Source organism: Theropithecus gelada, chromosome 10, assembly GCF_003255815.1.
Source record: "Theropithecus gelada isolate Dixy chromosome 10, Tgel_1.0, whole genome shotgun sequence".
NCBI lineage: Eukaryota > Metazoa > Chordata > Mammalia > Primates > Cercopithecidae > Theropithecus > Theropithecus gelada.
The window spans coordinates 408,574-429,410 of record NC_037678.1 but is presented as its reverse complement, the minus strand read 5'-3'; the positions used below and the strand labels follow the sequence as shown (position 1 = coordinate 429,410).

The window sequence follows — 20,837 nt, the reverse complement described above, 5'->3', positions numbered from 1 at the left end:
GGACCCTCTGAGGGCCAAGCTGAGCCAGCTCTCCTAGCAGAGGTGCTGGGCCCCACACCGCCCCCTGCCCAACCCCTACCTCCCAACAAACCACAGCCCCAAGCAGGTGGGGGCCCAGAGGGGCATCAGGGGTGGTGGGCAGAGCTCTTCACACTGCAAAGCAGTCTCTCTCCTTCTCAAGTTGATGACTGTGTGCAAAACAGCCTCCCATCCCCAGATAAGACGAGTCAGCGGCTGGTCAGGAGAGGGTCCCTCCTGTCCTGGGCAGCCTGTTGGGCTGAAGGAACCACCACACACAGTGCAGGGGGCTTGGGGGCCAACAGATGGGCACCGGGAGGGGCAGACGGTAGACGCACCCACATCAGCGAGGGCTCCCAGCCTGTCCCCGCCCCAGTCCCAGCCTAAGGTCTGTGGAGGCCAGGTGGGGCCCAGGAGGAGGCAAGGCTCCGCCTGCACGGAATCCCTACGGTCAGGGCCATGCTGTGGTTCCAAATGTCGCCTTTACTGCTGAGACAATGGAGGAGCCTGCAGTCTGGGCGGGGGGCCAAGGAAGGGGAGCGTGTGCTTGGCCCAGTGCCGCCGCCACTGGGGAGCAGGAGGCTCAGGCAGACCTAGGGCCCTGGGACCGTGGCCCTTGGCTCTGTCCTAGGGAGGGCACAGGACGGCCTGCAGGTCTTTGGGCAGGGAGCCGATGACCGTCTCGATATACAGCTGGGCCCGCTGCAGCGTTGCCTCCTTCACAGGGAGCTGGTGGCCCTGAGCCCGCACCTGCAGGGGCAGCTGTGGTCAGGGCAGGCGCAGCTCCGTGCCAGGCTGATGGTGCTGGGACAAGGCTGGGAGGCATCTTACCAGCTTCTCACGAAGTTTCAGGACCAGGTCCACGACCTCCACCTCGGACTTGTCTTTCATCCAGGTCTCGATGTTCTGCAGGGTAAGATGGGGTCTGCTGTCAGCAAGGCCCCCCACTGCCCTGGGCCTGTGCCCACCCCCACCACGTTCTGGCCCTCCCCAACCCCCAGCCTCCCTCACCGCCTCACAAATAGCCTCCAGGTGCAGGGCCTCCAGCTTCAGGGCCATCTCCTTGTGCCGCTGCCGGTACCAGCCGTCAAAATGGGGGGACTTGAAAAACCGCCTGTGGGGATTGACAGGCAGGGCCCCGGGGCTGACCCTGGGGATGGACAGGCAGGGCCGCGGGGCTGACCCTGGGGACAGACAGGCAGGGCCGCGGGGCTGACCCTGGGGACGGACAGGCAGGGCCGCGGGGCTGACCCTGGGGACCAAGGAAGGCTGAGGCTGCACCCGCAGTCCACCCACCTGTAGAGACCCAGCCAGTCGCCCTTGAGGATGCAGGTGAGCTGGGGCCCGGCATGCTCCAGGCTACGCAGGAAGTCATCCTGGCTGAAGGGCCGGATCTGGGGGGGAGTCTGATTGGGGGTGGGTGAGCCAGCATGTGGGAACTCGGCCTCACAGGCCTGCACCCGGTACGCTGCCCAGACACGCTCCTCACCACTTCTGAATACCCCCAGCCCCCACCCTGCCTGGCACAGATCCCAGGATAGCCCTTCCCAGGGCGCAGACCCTGAGCCCCTCCAAGGGTCCTGCCAGCCACCTGCCCTGTGGCCCTCAGTTTCACAACATGATGGCCTTGAGCCCTGTGTCTCCTACACAGCCATGGCCTCCTGCTCCAGACCTTCCCTTCTCCGGGTGAGGAAGGGAACCCGCCCTCCATGGACCCCACAGGACCCCCACCTTCCAGGGCGTGATGCTCTTCTGCAGGGGCATGAGGCTGGCCATGTAGTGCTCCTGGGTGGGGAAGGGAGGGGAGTGAGCCTGGGGACCCATTCCCCCCAGCCCCGTGCCCCCGAGTCCCGTCCTCCCCCGTCCCATCTCCCCCAGCTCCGTTCCCCCCCAGCCCCTTCCCCCCCAGCCCTGTGCCTCACCAGAGGGATGATGAAGCTCTGTGTGAGCTCCAGGAGGTGCCGCCGCAGCAGGGCGCTCTGCACATCTGACGGCCGCTTCTTCTGCACGCCCTGCAGGGAAGGGGGGCCAGGCCCTTGCTGCACCTCACACCACCCCAGACTCCCGGCGTCCCCAGCCCCCTCCTGCCACAGCCCATACCTTGAGCAGCCGTTTAAGCAGCGCCTTGTCGCGGTGGAGGTGGGCTGTGTACGCGGTGTAGAGGCCTGGCAGGAGGGCACAGCTGGCGCCCCGCCCTTCAAGGGCCCCCCTCCCACACTCCTGCAGCCCCACAGAGGAGCCAGGGTGGGGGTCTCATCTGCCTGCAGCCCCATGCCCTTGGCTGCACCTGAAAATCTCACCCACCCCACCCCAGACACAGGGACCCACTGAAGAAGACAAGAGGGCGCCCCCTCCCCGAGGGTCCGAGGGTCCGAGCTCTGCTGCTGAGTCCTGGGAGAGGAGCAGGGGTCGGGGGGCCGGGCTGAGGGGTCTGGGCTCTGCTGTTGGGTCCTGGGAGAGGAGCAGGGGTCGGGGGGCCGGGCTGAGGGGTCTGGGCTCTGCTGTTGGGTCCTGGGAGAGGAGCAGGGGTTGGGGGGCCGGGCTGCCCCACCCGGGAGACCCACCAGGTACAAGACAGGCCCCTCCACTGTGGAGGGGCTCCAGGTCAAGGGGAACACAGACCTGGCTTAGTGTCCAGGGTCTTCAACCTTGAAGGCTTTTTCAGCTTGACTTGCTTAGGAAGGTCTCCTACGAGACATGCCCGGTGGCCAGGCCTCAGTGCCCGCAGCTCTGGCCATGGGCTCTGAGGCAGCCCCACACTCAATGAGGCTTCTGAGCATCACCCCCTGCACCTCCCCGGGAGCCTGACCTGACATCTTGGGCTCCCCGACTCGGAGGATGTGAGGCCAGTGCTGGAGTGTTTTGATAAAGAAAGGGTTTGTGACTCCCAGGACCACGTTTGGTCTAGACAGAGAGAGAGAGAAGAGGCAGAGACAGAGGTCCAGGGAGGTGCAGCAAGGACGAGAGAGGTGGGGCGGAGGCGGCACTTACGGGGCCTGCGTGCGTGTGGTGAACTCCTTGAACTCGCTGTCATGGATGGTGAAGTAGGGACGGAAGTCGCAGCAGAACCTGAGGGGCTGCAGGCAGCTGTGGGCAGGAGCACAGGAAGCAGGTGAGGCACAGCCGCGATGGTCCAGTGACCCCAGCCGGGACCGAGCCAAGGTGGTACCTGGTCAAGGCCAGCACCATCTCTGAGGACACGTCGGGCGAGGGTGCCAGGACCAGCAGGGGCTCCCCAAGGAGCACAAGCTCCCACAGTGTCTGCACGTGAGTCAGCACGGGCCGGAAGCACCTGGGGCCGGGCAAGAAGGTCGGGGAGGTCAGGAAGGGGCTGAGACTCCTGGCCCTGGCCCTGCTCTCCCACGTGTTCACCCAGGCGCCGGTGAACACGGCATGCTGCGCCAGGTGAAGACAGATCTGTCTGAAGATGTGAGTGTCTCGGGTTATCATGGCCACCCCGAGCTCCGACAGTCCACCTGTGCTGGGCCTGGGCCTGGGAATGGGGGACTCAACCTGGACCCACCTATGAGGGACCAGCTGTCCTAAAGTGGCCCCAGGGCCGGGGCAGGGGCTGCTGACCTGGGATGGGGGGTACCCGCCCGGACCCCTCTGGTCTCCCTGTGCCCATCCCAAGTGCAGCCCTGGCTCCTGTTGGGCCCTCCACAGAGCAGGATGGTCTCAAAGCCCAGCCTCCCTTGCAGACTCGCCCAGAGGCAGTGAAGGCAGACTCAGGCAGCCTCTCCTGACAGCCTCTCCTGACACTGTCTTTCAGGACCTCCTGCCCACTGTGCCCATTTCCGCTGGCTGCAGCCATGTGGCACTTGCTTCCTCTTCTACACAATTCTCCCTTCTTCCTTCCAGAACTGTCCCAAGGGTTACTCAGGATGAGCGCTGCCTCCCTTGGGCAGTCCCCACATGGCGCTGGCCATACACACACACACGTGCACACACGCACTCACACACACACGCACACACGTACCTGCACGTGCACAGAGTGAGCTCCCCCAAAGCAGCATGCAGAACCCTAGGGGACTCACCTGAACAGGTCCAGCTCGTGGACGCTAGCAAGAACCATTGGGGCTGGCAGCAGGTTCTGAGAGGAGGGGAGTGTAGGTCAGGGCCAAGGGGGGCTGGCACCCCTTGGGCCCCAAGCAGCCCCTGCCTCACAGCGCAGGGGAGGGTGGAGAGCGCCCAGCCCTACACCAAGGCACAGGCTGTGGCTATGCCTGGGTTTGACCACCCCGCAGGGTGGACCAGGGAGGCAGGTGTGGGACCACCCAGCCCAGGAGCAGGACTCAATCGGGTGAAGCCCTCTCAGCTCCGCCTCCACCTCAGCTCCCACCTCTTGATCACACTGCTTCGGAGGACTGGACTCGGACTTGTCCACCCTGGATGGGATGCGCACCTGGGAGGAGGAGGGAGCAGCTGCCAGAGGGAGTAAGGCCTCCCCACACACCTGCAGAGCCTGCTCCCCAGCCAGCTGACTCTCACCTGGACAACAACGCCCATGACAGGTAGGTTCAGGGTCTGCCCAGGTGCAGGCGCCGGCCACTGGTCGATCTCACTGCACACTGCGGATGCAGTAGCCAGCGTCAGGACCCTCCCCAAGGAGAAGCTGCTGTCAGGCCCACCAGGGGCCACAGCTGGGATGATGAGACCGCGATGGCCATGCCTGATGGCCACTCACCTGCTTCCAGGCAGGGCGCCAGCTTGTCAAAGTACTCAGGGGCAATGAGGCTTAGCAGCGCCTGGAACAGCCGGACAAAGGGCAGGCGGGACACCAGCACCAAAGACTGCGGGGCCACGGGGCCAGTTAGAGGCCCCCAGCTCCAGGCCTCACTCACCCCAGCCACTCAGGAGCCCATGGGGACCCCTGAAGCCACGCTCACCTGGAGCTGGCCCAGGGTAGCACGTCCCACCAGCTCCGCAGGAGCTGCCCCGGGAACGGCCTGACTCGGACCCCAGAATTATCAGACAGGAGAAAACCCAACCCTGAACTCCCTGGGTGGCGGCCGGGGCAGCTGGACCCTAGGGCCTTCGGAGGGAAACGCATGGTGGCCAGAATTTCTGGAATGATCTCCCCAGGGGCTGAGCAGCTTTTACTCTCGGTCTATGGCTTCCAGGCTGGGTTGTCCTGACCCTGACATGACCCTCCAGCCATCAGTGAGGGGCAGAAATGTCCTGGACCGGGACATAAGGGCCTTGGGTGCCACGCCAGGCAAGGACAGGGCAGAGGGGGCTGCAAGGAGAGCTGGACACAGCCCAGGTGGGGCTGCAGGAGGGGTGGGCACTGCTGGAGGCTCAGGACCCCTTGCCCACCCCACAGTCCCTCCTGCTGCCTGCCAGCTCCTGCCTCTCTGAGGCGCCAGCCCAGAGTGACCAGGCAGCGCACCTTCTGGAAGTAGCCCCTCTTCACGGAGCGGTCCTTCACCTGTCTGAAGTACACGTAGCCGAAGTAGTGCGCCGGCTCCCTCTGGAAGGTGCAAGGGTTAGCCAGGCCATGCCCCACCCAGACCACCTGGCCAGCCCCAGGGCTGGGAGTGGCAAGAAGCATGCAGGGACGGCAGCAGATGGGAGCCTGGAGAACCAGGAGGCTCCTGGAGCTTCTGTCCCTGTCCTCTGGCCACCAAGGCGGAGGCCAGGAGGTCCTGGGCTCAGAAGGTGGGTAACAGCCCTGCTGATACAGCAGGGAGTCTGCTGGTGTAGGGGAGAGGGGTTCAGGGTGCTGGGGGCCCTGGGAGGTTCACGTGGGCCCCTGTTCAACTATGCAGATGCCCAGTCACGGATGTGTGGTGCCAAGGGAAAGCCCCAGGGACCCTGGGGAGACCCCGGAAGAGCTGGCCCATCCTCAGTTGGGACTGGTGCCTGGGACTGCAGGGTCAGCGGGGCATGGCCAGCTCCTCTCCTGCCACACAGTGCCCAGGCACTCCGAAGGGGCTTCTCCCACCAGCCTGACCCTGGTAGGACCCGTGGGGAGCAGGGGAAGAGAAGCAGGCCAGAGACGCAGCCCACTGCTCACCTGCAGTGCCACGGGGGCCCTGCTGTTGTAGTGCCTATCGTCGGCATGCCAGGGGCTCCTCTGCCCTCCACACTGGCGCATGCGGAAGCTGAACTGAGTGTCTCCAAGGCAGCCTGAGAAGGGGGCAGCCCACCACACGTCAGGGCCGGGAGCTGGGGACCGGGGAGCAAGGGCCCTGCGAGCCTGGCCTCTGCTGTTAGCCAGAAACCAGCCTGGCCAACACAGTGAAACCCTGTCTCTACTAAAAAGACAAGAAGTAGCCAGGCATGGTGGCACACGCCTGTAATTCCAGCTACTTGGGAGGCTGAGGCGGGAGAATCACTTGAACACGGGAGGTGCAGGTTGCAGTGAGCTGAGACTGCGCCACTGCACTCTAGTCTGGGTGACAGAGTCAGACTCCATCTCAAAAATAAAAAAAAAAAGCCTCAGAAAGAATGCCCAGCTGAAGGGGCCTGTGTTTCCCAGTGGGCTCCTATTCTGACTCCTGCACACCCTGCACCTACAGGCCTTAGTATATGTTCGCACAGAAACGCACCTTCAGCCTATCTGGGAGATTGGCTCAACATGCTTGAGACAGAAACTAGGCACTAGAAAATGGTTACCCAGATGTCTATGCCCCAGGGCAGGAGCGGGAGGGAGGCCCAGCCCCTTGTGGCCACTGTGTGGGGTGTAGGAGACTGTTGGTCTCTGCAGAGAGACACCCTTTCCACGTGCATCTGGGGACCTGCCTGACCTGCTGCAACGCGGAGATCTGGGTGCCTCCACTGAGTGGGCATGGGGCTGGTGCTGCCCACCCCCTGTGGCACTCTGCACATGAGCAGCCTAGGCAGCCGTGATGCCCCTGGCCTGGGCTACAGGGACGCCCAGCTGGCTTCATGTCCAGCCCCAGTAAAGATGGGGTCACCTACCTGAGTGTGAGTCGGGAAAAGACAGGTAGCAGATGCTGCTTTTCTGAAACATACAAAACCCGGTGAGGGCCGACCCACTCCTGGGTCCCGTCCATTCCCAAGAGGGCCAGGACTCACCTCCTTGTCTGTGAGCCGGAAGTCATTTGGATACACCAGCTGCAGAGGAAGACAGAGCGCCTGGTGACGCCATCTGCCCAAGGAGGCGACACCCCTTGATGGCATCTGCTGGACTGGGACCATCCCAGCAGCTGCAGCATCTGTCTCTGGGGCGCAGGTCAGTGCCATGGTGCTGGCTCACCCCCGGCTCCCTGCTCCAACAGCGTGCTGCGTCCTCCCCACACCATCTTCTCTGGCTACTGTGCCCAGCTCCTTGCTGACCCGCTCCTCCTCTGACCTCCAGGCACCAGGCCCCAGGCAACTAACTCCCCTGCTAGCCGGAGGCTTCTCTACTCTCACCTCCCCAGGTCCCTCTCAGTAAGAGGCCAGCACAACGGGGTGGGCTTCCTGACCCCTTTCTCACACCCCTGGTCCTCACAGCCACCCAACCACCTCTTGCCCAGACTGTAGTTGGGCCCCCCTGCCCCTACACACCCACACATCAGTTCACAGCATCAGACATCAGAAGGGTAGTGCTTCAGGGATCCAGAGGCCCCTCACCCGGGACGGTCACAGGGCCCCACCTGGCTGGTCCTCCATCTCCATCACCACCTGCCAAACCAGAGGGCCCCGGACATGCTGCTCCCCGAGCTTTTGCTCAGATGCAGGCCCGGAAGCACCCCTGCTCCATGATGGCAGCCTGCCGTCAGGCCCTTTCCCCATTGTGCTCAGTAGTCTTCACCCAGCCTCCCCCTGCCAGGGCCTGTGCCCCACCTGCAGTGCCTAGTGAGTGCCCAGCCGGACCAGCCCTGCACCCCCAGGAGTGGACAGTGGGGGAGAGCATGACACTAAGCAGGCGCTGAATGACCTGGAAGACAGGTGTGCACTGACAGAGGCAGCAGGTGGGGCAGGTGACCCTGGGAGCCCAGCCCAGCAGGTCCATGCACACTTGGACCACTTTCCGTCTAGGGACCTCCCAGGGCCCCCATTCCCAGTGGACCCTGCAGTGTCTCCTGGGCTGTCTGAAGCCTGCTGGGAGGGCCTCTGTACACTGTCCCCTCCTCATCCCATCTGCCCAACTTCTCCACTGAGTTGAATTTAGGCTATAATAAGGCTTCTTCCAAGATGTGCCCTGAGCCCCCAGACAGTGGGGAGCCAGGCCCTGGATGAAAGCATCTGCCATTTTGTTTTTGAGAGACGGGGTCTTGCTCCGTCACCCAGGATGGAGCGCAGCGGCGCAATCACAGCTCACTGCAGTCTTGAACTTCTAGGCTCAAGCAATCCTCCCACCTGAGCTTCCTGAAGTGCTGGGAGTACAGGCGTGAGCCACCGTGCCCCGCTTGCTCTGTGAAAATAGCTCTGCTTTTGTTTGCTCTGGGCTTGCTACTGTGGTCGGTCCTGCTTTGTCTCTTCCAACGCAGAGCAGATCTCTTTAAGGCAGGGACCCTGTCCTGGTTACTTCTGCCTCCCAACACCTAGCACAGAACAGACCCTCCCCAAATACAGTGTTTGTGGCATATGTGATGAGGTCTCTGAGGTCTACTAGGACAGGTGGGTGGAGGGGAGCTAAACAGGCACCAAGGAATGGTCAGGAGGAAGACGAAGGAGGAAGCTGGGAGTAGGCTGGACCCACAGGGGCGCCTCAGGATAGCTCCGTGAGGGGCTGGGGATAGAGGGCCACTCAGTCTGAGCCTTCATGTGTCCGCACTGAGGAGGGCTGAGGAAAGGCAGGTACCCTCTGCCTCAGGTCAGGACTCTGTACCTGGTCTGCTGGTCACGGGGGCTTGTGGCCTCTGAGCTCCGTGCCCATGCCCAGGGGGCCCTCAGCATGTCTGACCAGGGAAACCCACATTCTCAGGCTCATCATCTTTGGGAGTGGCCCTGGGGTCCAGTTACAGCCTGAAGCTGAGTACTGAGCCAGGGGTCAGGCTACCTGGGGTCGGGCATGCCAAGGTGAAGGGACACCTGGAGCTGATCCTGAGGGCATGCAGGCCTCCCAGGCCAGGCTGTGCCCTGCTCGGGCTTCCACAAGGGTCTCGCCCTTTTCACCTGAGGCAGCCTGCACCGGTCTCTGCTCCTGGTGAGCAGTCACTGAGGAAGACTGCGGGTGGGAGCTTGGCTTAGAGAAGGCACATCCAGGGAGCAGTTCTGAAGGTATGGCCTGGCCACCCTCAGGATCCCCGGGGTCAAAGCTGTTCTCCTATGCGAGAGCCTCCTTGTCTCTCATCTTCACCCTCATGTACAGCATGGCTCCTGGAAGCCAGTGTGTCCTATCCTGGTGGGCTGAACGCAGCGCTGATGAGAATCCATCTGTTTTCTATTTGGTTGGGCTTTTTTTTTTTTTTTGAGACGGAGTCTTGCTGTGTCACCAGTCTGGAGTGTAATGATGTGATCTCCGCTCACTGCAAGCTCCACTTTCCGGGTTCAAGCGATTCTCCTGCCTCAACCTCCTGAGTAGCTGGGACTACAGGCGCCTGCCACCATGCCCGGCTTTTTTTTTTTTTTTTTTTTTGTATTTTGTATTTTTAGTAGAGACGGGGTTTCACTGTGTTAGCTAGGATGGTCTCGATATCCTGACCTCGTGATCCGCCCGCCTCGGCCTCCCAGAGTGCTGGGATTACAGGTGTGAGCCACTGCACCCGGCCTGTTTCTTGTTTTTTAACAGACAGGCTCAACCTCCAACTCCTGGACTCAAGCAGTTCTCCCACCTCAGCCTCCTGAGTAGCTGAGACGACAGGTGTGTGCCACCATGCCTGGCTCTTTTACCATGCCTGGCTCTTTTTTCTTTTCTTTTTTTTTTTTGAGAGCTGCGCTCCAGTTCCGTCACCCGGGCTGGAGTGCAGTGGCACGATCTCATCTCACTGCAACTTCCACCTCCTGGGTTCAAGCGATTCTCCTAACTCAGCCTCCAGAGTAGCTGGGATTACAGGTGTACAATGCCCAGCTAATCTTTTGTATTTTTAGTAGAGATGGGGTTTCACCATGTTGCCCAGGCTGGTCTCAAACTTCTGAGCTCACACAATCCCCCTGCCTCAGCCTCCTAAAGTGCTAAGATTACAGGTGTGAGCCACCACACCTGGCCTCATTTTGTATTTTTTGTAGAGATGTGGGTCTTGCTATATTGACCAGGCTGGTCTAGAACTCCTGGCCTTAAGTGCTCCTCCCACCTTGGGCTTCCAAAGTGCTAGGATTACAGGCATAAGCCAGCAAGCCTAGCCTTTTTTTTTCTTTTAATTTTGTTTCGAGACAGGTTCTCGTAACCCAGGCTGGAGTGCAGTGATCATGGCTCACCACAGCCTTGAATTCCTGGGCTCAAGCAATCCTACAGCCTCAGCCTCCTGAGTAGCTGTAACTACAGGTGCACGCCACCACACCTGGCTAATTTATTTTTATTTTTGGTAGAGACAGGGTCTCACTATGTTTCCTAGGCTAGTCTGGAACACCTGGCCTCAAGTGATCCTCCCGCCTCGGCCTCTGAAAGTACTGGGATTATAGGCAGGAACCACTGTGCCCGGCCCAAGAGGTGAGTTTTCAAAAGCTGAGAAGGCGGAGCCAGGCCCTTTCCTAAGCTGACCTGTACACTCCAGTCACTCCACAGTCCTGCCCAGCCCCTCTCAAGCCAGACCCCTTGTCACCCCACAGCCCTGCTGGCCCCTCTCAAGCTGGACCCTCATCTCACAAGCAGGCTGCACTGCACTCATTTCCACGGTGCCCCCATGTGTACAGTTGCGGGGGTATCCTGTGAGCACTATGGACCCTGAACCACTTACTCTCCATATCACTGGCATATAGTGTGAACTCCTAGAGGGCTAGAGCCTTGTCTTCTCATGTGCTGGGCACCAGTATTGTGGGGCTGGGCTGGTGATAGCTGCTTAATGTGATTTACGGTTTTTTGTTTTGTTTTGTTTTTGTGAGATGGAGTTTTGCTCTTGTTGCCCAGGCTGGAGTGCAATGGTGCAATCTCAGCTCACCGCAACCTGTCTCCTGGGTTCAAGCGATTCTCCTGCCTCAGTTTCCTGAGTAGCTGGGATTACAGGCATGCGCCAACATGCCCGGCTAATTTTGCATTTTTAGTAGAAACAGGGTTTCTCCATGTTGGTCAGGCTGGTCTTAAACTCCTGAACGCAGGTGATCCGCCCACCTCGGCCTCCCAAAGTGCTGGGATTACAGGCGTGAGCCACTGCACTTGGCCTTCAAAGTGATTTACTGAATGAGTAACTGAATCACCAGCTCTTTGCCTTTTGCTTATGTTGCCATTTTGGGAGAGGGGTTACCTGAAACAGGACCCCCTCCCCTGTCTCTTCTCAGCGTCCAAGACTTATTTACCTAAGCCCATTCCATCCTCTGAGCTGCATGCATCCCAACTAGGGTCTTCCTTCCACGTCGCAGAACCAAGCACAGCCCTGGGACTTTGCGGTGCTTAGCTGGGCTGAGCTGTGACTGAGTGCACAGTGGGTGCTCCCTAAAAGTCTGTAAGTGACTAAAACGACCTCAATCTTCCCCGTGACTTCCAGGGGAGGGAGGAAAAGCAAAAGTCATGTGCTCAGGCCCCAGTGGATCCACTGCCAGGTTTCTGCACAGACCCAGTGATCTGTAGGTGTCCATGTCACTGCTATGGAGGCTTCGGACATGGACCTGGGTCCCCAGCACTCTGCCAGCTGACCATGCCCCCAGTCCGAGCTAGGTATCCCAAGCACACACAGCCTTCAACAGCTCAGAAGTAACTTTCCAAATGGGGTTTAGAAAATAACACGAGAATGCCTTAAGGAACAGAGGAACTTCTTAACTTTTTTTTTTGAGATGGAGTCTTAGTTTGTCACCCAGGCTGGAGTGTGGTGGTGCGATCTCAGCTCACTGCAACCTCCCCGTCCTGGGTTCAAGCGATTCTCCTGCCTCAGCCTCCCGAGTAGCTGGGACTACAGGAGCCTGCCACCACGCCCGGCTAATTTTTGTATTTTTAGTGGAGATGCGGTTTCACTATGTTGGCCAGGATGGTCTCAAACTCCTGACCTTATGATTCGCCTGCCTCAGCCCCTCACAGTGCTGGGATTACAGGTGTGAGTCACCGCGCCCGGCCAGGAACTTCTTAACTTCTTTTTTTGTTTGTTTTTTGTTTTTTGAGATGAAGTCTCACTCTTGTCACCGGGCTTGAGTACAATGGTGCAATCTCAGCTCACTGTAACCTCCGCTTCCTGGGTTCAAGCGATTCTCCTTCCTCTGCCTCCCAAGTAGCTGGGATTACAGGCGCCCATCCTCACACCCAGCTAATTTTTGTATTTTTAGTAGAGACGGGGTTTCACCATGTTGGCCAGGCTGGTCTTGAACTCCTGACCTCAGGTAATCTGCCCGCCTCGGCCTCACAGAGTGCTGGGATTACAGGGGTGAGCCACCGCATCCGGCCGGAACCTCTTAACTTCTTTTGTGATTTTGTGGGTAACAATCTGGGCAACAGTATTGAACTAAGAAAGTGGGCTGTCAACCCTGGACAGGTCACCACAGTTCTTGGTACTCAGCCCCCACCCAGTGATGCTGTTCGAGACGGTGCACCTGCTGGGGACGTTGTGTGGTGGGAGGCGCTCCAGAGAGTGCTAGAGTTAACGCTTTTCTGTTTTCTGTTTGGAAGACTATAGGCTTCTTATGGCTTCTTGGAGTTCAGCAGGGCCTTAGAAAGCATCTCCCAACCACAGAGACATGCTGTCTGGCTTTCCTGATGATGACAATTTGGCCTCACCTTGGACACCTGCAGTAATGGAGCGCTCACTACCTCTCAGGAGGTTCCTTCCGCCAGTGCGGGGAAGCCTCCCTCCACCTGCAGGTGGGCCTCCCCTGTGCCGGTCAGCTCTCCCGTGTGTGTCATACAGGACACAGAGAAGATCATCCCGCGGGGCCTCCCTGGAGGAAGGGAGGCTGCGTGTGTGGGTAGGTGAGTGGAGGCCTGCAGGCAGTAGGAAGACCACATCGAAAGCCCATGGGCACAGCCGATGAACAGACCCCCAAGAGCAAGAACACAAGACGCAGGTCGAGGGACAAGGGCCTATGGGGTCTGGATCCGATTCTAGGTGAACAAGGAGGCGCTGCAGGGTTTTAAGCAGGAGAGCAACAAAGATTGAACTCTGGGGTGCAGCTGGGGCGGGGATGACATCAGTGATGGCAGCAAAAGAACGGATCCGAGACCTTTGTTGCAGAAGGAGCCGTCAGCCTTGCTATGCCCAGAGATGGGACGCGGAGCAGAGGGTAAGCCCGGGACTCTGGCGGGAGCCACTGCGGGGATGAAGGTGTCACTACTCCGGTGGGGAATGGAGTGGGGAGATGTGAGATATTTACTGAGAAAAATCGAAAGAGTACCACTCAGGAGATGCAAAATTCTCCATCCCAATGTGAAGACAACATCCGACTCCGAGCGGCTGGCCTTCCCTCCTCGGCCTGGAAAGCGCTTCTGGAGCCCGGGGAAGAGGCCCCTCCAGGAGGCGAAGCAGAAGGCCAGGGAGAGTGCGGGGCGGCCGAGGGCCCCGAGCGGCCCAGCCCTGCCCACCCGCCCGCGCCCGCTCACCTCCAGCGCCTGGCCCAGCTCCAGGTCGAAGGTGACCACGCACACGCACTCCAGCCAGGCGGAGAAGCGCGCCCAGGGCGCCGCCGGGGTCCGCGCCGCGCGGCCTGAAGACCTGGGTCCAGCCGCGCCCAGGCAGCCGCGAGCCCGGCGAGGCCCTGTGCCCAACAGCGCGTCCATGGCGGCGGCCGCAGGTTGCCGGGGGAACGCGGGCGGGGGCGGTGCGCGTCCGGACCGCGCCTCAGAGCAGTCGAGCGGCCGCCGCGGCCCAGAGCGGCTCCACCGCGGCCGCGCGCCCCCTAGCGCCGGAGAAGCGCCAGCGGCCGGGCGCCGCCCAGGGCACCAGCGAGCCGGGCGCGCGCGGGCCAGAGCGGCCGGAGCCCACTGGGGGACTTCCGGGGAAGAGGCCGCACCCGAGTTTTCCACGGCCCACGCCGTCTGAGGCCCGAGAGAGTCGGGTCGGCCCAGGTGCTCGCGGATGCTGGCTTGCGGGAGCGTCGCGGCCAGGCCGGGGAGGCAGAGCAAAGCCGCAGCTAGCCGGCGCCGAGCTCGTGGGGCTTCGCAGGTCCGGCCAGCCCGCCTCGCCCCACCGCGGAGCGGCGTGGCGGGCGTTTTCGTGGCGGAATGGCGTCTTCACTGAGCGCCCAGCCACCACCGCGGACTCGCGCTCCCGCCGCATGGACTCCCGCTAGTTTCCTCTGGGTCCGTTGCGGCCTGGGGTCGCGTCTGACCGCCGGTGTCCACGTGGCGCCTCTGCAGTTTCACTTTCCGGGGGAATCGCGGGAACCTGGAGCGCCTTGCCTCCCTCGCGAGGGCCACGGGCCCCGCCGTGGTCCACAGAGCACCTCGAGGCCTGGCGTGGAAGGGCGAGTTTGGGGCTATCGGTAACTTAATGGAGCACGCCTTTGAGTCGTGGGCCTCGTGACGTTTCGGTGGAAGGCGGGCCGCATATACTGTGGTGGTCCCTTCAGATTCCCACGTGTTGGCCAGACGCGGGGGCTCACATCTGTCGTCCCACCACTTTGGGAGGCCGAGCGGGGGTGGCGGATCATGAATCCAGGAGTTCGAGACAAGCCTGACCAACATGGTGAAATCCCGTCTCGACTGAAAATACAAAAAGTAGCGGGGTGTGGTGGCTGGAGGGCGCCGTAATCCCAGCTACTCCGGAGGCTGAAGCAGGAGAATCGCTTCAACCCGGGAGGCAAAGGTTGCAGTGAGCCGAAATTGTGCCACTGCACTCCAGCCTGGGCGACAGAGCGAGACTCCATCTCAAAAACAAATACATAAATAAATAAAAGATTACCACGTGTTGTTCGGATTATCTGGCCTAGGTGTGGGGTAGGCTGTCCCATCTAGGTTTGTCACAACAAAATCGCCTAATGACACATTTCTCAGGACGTAGCTTCACCGTTGAGCAGCACATGAACGTGTTGTTTTTTTGAGACAGAGTTTTGCTCTTGTTGCCCAGGCTGGAGTGCAATGGCACGGTCTCAGCTCACTGCAACCTTCGCTTCCTGGGTTCAAGTGATTCTCCTGCCTCAGCCTCCCAAGTAGCTGGAATTACAGGCGTGCACCACCATGCCTGGCTAATTTCTGTATTTTTAGTTTTAGAAACAGGGTTTCACCATTTTGACCAGGCTGGTCTGGAACTCCTGAGCTCACGTGATCTGCCCCCCAGGCCTCCCAGAGTGCTGGGATTACAGGCGTGAGCCATTGCGCCAGGCCAGACCGTATTGCTTTTATTTTTATTTTTAGAGGAAAGGTCTCACTCTCTCCCAGGCTGGAGTGCAGTGGCCCATTGCAGCTCACTGCAGCCTCGATCCCCTGGCTCAAGCTGTCCTCCCACTCAGTCTCCTGGGTAGCTAAGGCTACAGGCACACGCTTCCATACCCCATTATTTTTAAATTTTTTTTTTCTTTTTGTGGAGATGGGGTCTCATGTTGCCCGGGCTTGTTTTCATTTCTCTTGGGCATATGTAGAAACCAAATTGCTGAGGCATAGCCTGGGTATATGTTTAGCGTTTCCCAAAGCAGCCATACATTTAAAAACATTCCTACCAGGCCAGGCGAGGTGGCTCATGCCTGTAATCCCAGCACTTTGGGAAGCCCAAGCGGGTGGATCACCTGAGGTCAGGAGTTTGAGACCAACCTGGCCAACATGGTGAAACCCATCTCTACTAAAAGACACAAAAATTAGCCAGGCATAGTGGCAGGTGCCTGTAATCCTAGCTACTCGGGAGGCTGAGGCATGAGATCGCTTGAACCTGGGAGGCGGAGGTTGCAGTGAGCCGAAATCGAGTCATTGCACTCCAGGCTGTGTGACAGAGCAAGACTTGGTCTCAAAAAAAATAAAAATAAAATAATAATAATAATAAAAAGTCGTACCAACAGTGTATGAGTGTTTCATTTACTCCACATCCTTCCCAACATTTGGTGTTGCCAAGCGTCTTCATTGTAGCCAATGAGTGGGTAGTGGTATCTCGTGATTTTTAAAATTTTATATATATTTTTAGAGAAGAGATCTCATCCTGTCACCCAGGCTGGAGTGCAGTGATGCGATCATGGCTCACTGCAGCCTGGAACTCCCAGGCTCAAGGGATCCTCCCGCATCAGCCCCCCCAGGCAGCTGTAACTACAGGCATGTGCCAGTGTACCTGTGTATTCTTGTGACTTGAATTTGCATTTTCCTGATTACTAATGGTCTTGCGCATTTTTTTTTCCCTGTGGTTACTGCACTGTCATTGTAAGATGTATTCTGGTATGACTAATGGTCTTGAGCATTTTTCCCCCCTGTGGTTACTGTATGCCATCATTGTAAGATGTATTCCGATTTTTTTTTTTTTTTTTTTTTTTTGAGACGGAGTCTCGCTCTGTCGCCCAGGCTGGAGTGCAGTGGCCGGATCTCAGCTCACTGCAAGCTCCGCCTCCCGGGTTCACGCCATTCTCCTGCCTCAGCCTCCCGAGTAGCTGGGACTACAGGCGCCTGCCACCTCGCCCGGCTAGTTTTTCGTATTTTTTTAGTAGAGACGGGGTTTCACCGTGTTAGCCAGGATGGTCTCGATCTCCTGACCTCGTGATCCGCCCGTCTCGGCCTCCCAAAGTGCTGGGATTACAGGCTTGAGCCACCGCGCCCGGCTGATGTATTCCGATTTTGAGGTAGGAGGCCGAACTTTATTCCAGACCAGATTAAAGACTGGCTGAAGGCCGGGCGCGGTGGCTCATGCCTGTAATCCCAGCATTTTGGGAGGCGGAAAAGGCAGGCAGATCATGAGGTCAGGAGATCGAGACTATCCTGGCTAACACGGTGAAAACCCATCTGTACTAAAAATACAAAAATTAGCCGGGTGTGGTGGCTGGTGCCTGTAGTCCCAGCTACTCGGGAGGCTGAGGCAGGAGAATCGCTTGAACCCAGGAGGCAGAGGTTGCAGTGAGCTGAGATCGCGCCACCGCGGTACAGCCTGGGTGACAGAGGGAGACTCTGTCTCAAAAAAAAACCCAAAAAACAAGACTGGCTGCAACTGGGAAGAGGCAAAAGCACCTCTCCGTGAGACACGCCTGCCAGTACCATCTGTTTCCATTGCCATGGCAATGCCCACAAGTTACTGCCCCTTCCCATGATAACTACCCTAAAGTTAACGCCCTTTTTCTAAAACTTTCTGAATAACTTGCACCTTAATTTGTATATAATTAAAAGTAGTTGGCCGGGTGTGGTGGCTCACACCTGTAATCCCAGCACTTTGGGAGGCTGAGGCGGGCAGATCATGAGGTCAGTAGATCGAGACCATCCTGGCTAGATGGAGACCATCCTGGCTAACACGGTGAAACCCTGTCTCTACTAAAAATACAGAAATTAGCCAGTCATGGTGGTGGGTGCCTGTAATCCCAGCTACTCAGGAGGCTGAGGTATGAGAATCGCTTGAACCCAGGAGGCAGAGGTTGCAGTGAGCCGAGGTCACGCCATTGCACTCCAGCCTGGGCAACAGAGGGAGACTGTCTCCGGAAAAAAAGAAAGAGAGAGAGAGAGAGAGAGAGAGAGAGGTAGGAGGCTTAGAGTCAGAGAAGTCAATGTGATGCCAGGATCTGAGAAAAAGAACCTGGAAGATGTTCAGCTGCTGGCTTTAAAGATGGAGGAAGACACTATGAACCAAGGGATGCAGGGCAAGCTGGAAAAAGCGAAGATATAGATTTTCCTTGGAGCTTCCCAAAGGAAGCCAACACCAGGCCGGGCGCGGTGGCTCACGCCTGTAATCCCAGCACTTTGGGAGGCCGAGACGGGCGGATCACGAGGTCAGGAGATCGAGACCATCCTGGTTAACACGGTGAAACCCCGTCTCTACTAAAAAATACAAAAAAAAAACTAGCCGGCCGGGGTGGCGGCGCCTGTAGTCCCAGCTACTCGGGAGGCTGAGGCAGGAGAATGGCGTGAACCCGGGAGGCGGAGCTTGCAGTGAGCTGAGATCCGGCCACTGCACTCCAGCCTGGGTGACAGCGCGAGACTCCGTCTCAAAAAAAAAAAAAAAAAAAAAAAAAGGAAGCCAACACCTGGATTTTAGTCCTGTAAGACTCATCTCAGATTTGTGAGCTACAGGACTGTAAGGTAATAAATGTGTGTGGTTATCAGCCACGATGTGTGTGGGGACCTGTGTCGGCAGCAACCGGAAACTAATGCATAGATTAGTTTATTCTGCCTGGTTTCTTGCACCTCACATTATGTTTTTGAGCTCATGCATATTGTTGCATGTACTAGTAGTTCATTCCTTCTCATGAATGGTATTTTTATATAACGTTTTCTTGTCCATTTACCATTTGAAGGATATTTGGATTGTTTCCAGTGTTTACTTATTATGACTCATGCTGCTGTGACATTTGTGTCCAAGTCTCTGTGGGGACACACATTTCCACTTTTGGGGGGTAGATACGTAGGAGTGAAAGTGTTGGGCTGTATGGTAAGTTTATGTTCAAACTTTGGAGAAATTATCAAACTTTTCTGAACAGTTTTACATTCCCACTAGGAATGTATAAAGGTTCCAGTTCTCCACATCCTCCCCGATGCTTAGTATTGTTCCAGCCATTCAAGGGGGCGGTCTGCAGCCATACTTTATTGTGGATGAGTTTGGCATTTCCCTGAAGATTATAGATGTTGAGCATCTTATCATGTGCTTCTAAGTCATTCGTGTTAGCTTCTTTAAATAAATGTTTATGCAGATCTTTTGCCTATTTGTTTATTTATTTTTGAGACGGAGTCTCGCTCTGTCGCCCAGGCTGGAGTGCAGTGGCACGATCTCGGCGCACTGCAAGCTCCATCTCCTGGGTTCACGCCATTCTCCTGCCTCAGCCTCTCGAGCAGCTGGGACTACAGGTGCTGCCACCACACCTGGCTAATTTTTTTTTTTTTTTTGTATTTTTAGTAGAGACAGGGTTTCACCGAGTTAGCAGGATGGTCTTGATCTCTTGACTTCGTGATCCGCCCGCCTCGGCTTCCCAAAGTGCTGGGATTACAGGCATGAGCCACTGTGCTCGGCCTATTTATTTATTTATTTATTTGAGATGGAGTCTTGCTCTGTTGCCCAGGCTGGAATGCAGTGGTGTGATCTCGGCTCACTGCAGCCTCCACCTCCTGGGTTCAAGCAATTCTCCTGCCTCAGTCTCCCAAGTAGCTGGGACTACAGGCGTGTGCCACCATGCCCAGCTAATTTTTGTATTTTTAGTAGAGAATTTTTTTTTTTTTTTTTTTTTTTTTTTTTTTTTTTAGAGACTGGGTCTCACCGTGTTGTCCAGGCTGGTCTCAAACTCCTGGCCTCAAGTGATCCTCCTGTGTCAGCCTCACAAAGTGCTGGGATTATAGGTGTGAGCCACCATACCTGGCCTGTTCCTTCTTTATTTTAATTGATTAATTTAGAGACAGGGTCTTGCTCTGTCACCCACATTGGAGTACAGTGGCATGGTCACAGCTCACTGCAGCCCCGACCTCCAGGGCTCAAGCGATCCTCCCACCTCAGCCTCCAGAGTAGCTGGGACTATAGCTGTGCACCACCATGCCTAGCTAATTTTAAAACTTTTTGTAGAGACAGGCTCTCGCTGTGTTGCCCAAGCTAGACTGTCCTTTCTTGAACACAAACTTAACTTTATTACTTTATAATTAATCCCCTCTTGTTGATAATATATTATATATATATGTGTATTTTTTTTTTTTTTTTTTTTGAGATGGAGTCTCGCTCTGTCGCCCGGGCTGGAGTGCAGTGACGTGATCTCAGCTCACTGTAAGCTCCGCCTCCCGGGTTCACGCCATTCTCCTGCCTCAGCCTCCTGAGTAGCTGGGACTACAGGCGCCTGCTACCACGCCGGGCTAATTTTTTGTATTTTTAGTAGAGACAGGGTTTCACCGTGTTAGCCAGAATGGTCTCGATCTCCTGACCTCGTGATCCGCCCGCCTTGGCCTCTCAGAGTGCCGGGATTACAGGCGTGAGCCACCGCGCCCGGCCGTTGATAATATTTTATATCAGACTTTCCCTGTTGAAATCATTGTGTGGTTTCTGTCCCTTTATTGAACTGTGACTAGTGATACAATTTTGAAGGAGGAAAAACCAAGCGGGGAAGGTGGTGATGAAGTGTGTGTGTGCGATGTGTGGTGTGTGTGTGGAAGGTGTGTGTGGTGTGTGTGCTGTGTGGGTATAGTGTGTGTGGGGGTATGTGTGTGGTGTGTTGGTGTGTGTGCTGTGTGTGTGGTGTATGTGTGGTGTGTGGTGTGTAGTGTGTGGTATGTGGGGTGTGTGTGTACATGCATGTGCGTGTGGTATATGTGTGTGGTGTGTATGTGGTGTATGTGTGTGGTGTGTGCGGTGTGTGCGCTGTGTGAGGTGTGTGCTGTGTGGGTATAGTGTCTGTGGGTTGTGTGGTGTGTTGGTGTGTGTGGTGTGTGGTGTGTGTGTGCGTGCGCTTGCATGTGTGTAGTGTGTGTGTGTGTGTGGTATGTGTGTGCGATGTGTGTGGTGTGTCTGTGTGTGTGGTGTCTGTGTGTCTGTGGTATGTGTGCAGTGTGTGTGGTGTGTGGTGTGTGGTATGTGGTGTGTATGGTGTGCAGTGTGTGGTATGTAGTGTGTGTGGTGTGTTTGTGGTATATGTATGGTGTGTAGTGTGTGTAGTGTGTGGTATGTGGTATGTGTGGTGTATGGTGTGTTTGGTGTGTGGTGTGTGTGTGGTATGTAGTGTGTGTGGCAAGTGGTGTGTGGTGTGTGTATGTGGTGTGTGTG

The 20,837-nt window shown here is 57.4% G+C and overlaps 1 protein-coding gene across 1 annotated transcript; it reads right to left on the bottom strand.

The window, feature by feature from the left end:
- Nucleotides 1–481: 481 nt before the first annotated feature.
- Nucleotides 482–13,868, bottom strand: DENND6B (DENN domain containing 6B). Its single transcript, XM_025399319.1, has 20 exons — nucleotides 13,592–13,868; nucleotides 7,063–7,101; nucleotides 6,946–6,988; nucleotides 6,038–6,150; nucleotides 5,411–5,491; nucleotides 4,706–4,811; nucleotides 4,510–4,589; nucleotides 4,361–4,423; nucleotides 4,056–4,111; nucleotides 3,188–3,310; nucleotides 3,010–3,105; nucleotides 2,828–2,922; nucleotides 2,641–2,706; nucleotides 2,119–2,183; nucleotides 1,941–2,030; nucleotides 1,750–1,803; nucleotides 1,315–1,424; nucleotides 1,030–1,132; nucleotides 850–924; nucleotides 482–768 (listed from the first exon to the last, which is right to left on the bottom strand). Exons 1-20 carry the CDS (start codon nucleotides 13,766–13,768, stop codon nucleotides 646–648), a joined length of 1,758 nt encoding a protein of 585 aa, XP_025255104.1. The 5' UTR covers nucleotides 13,769–13,868; the 3' UTR covers nucleotides 482–645.
- Nucleotides 13,869–20,837: the final 6,969 nt, after the last annotated feature.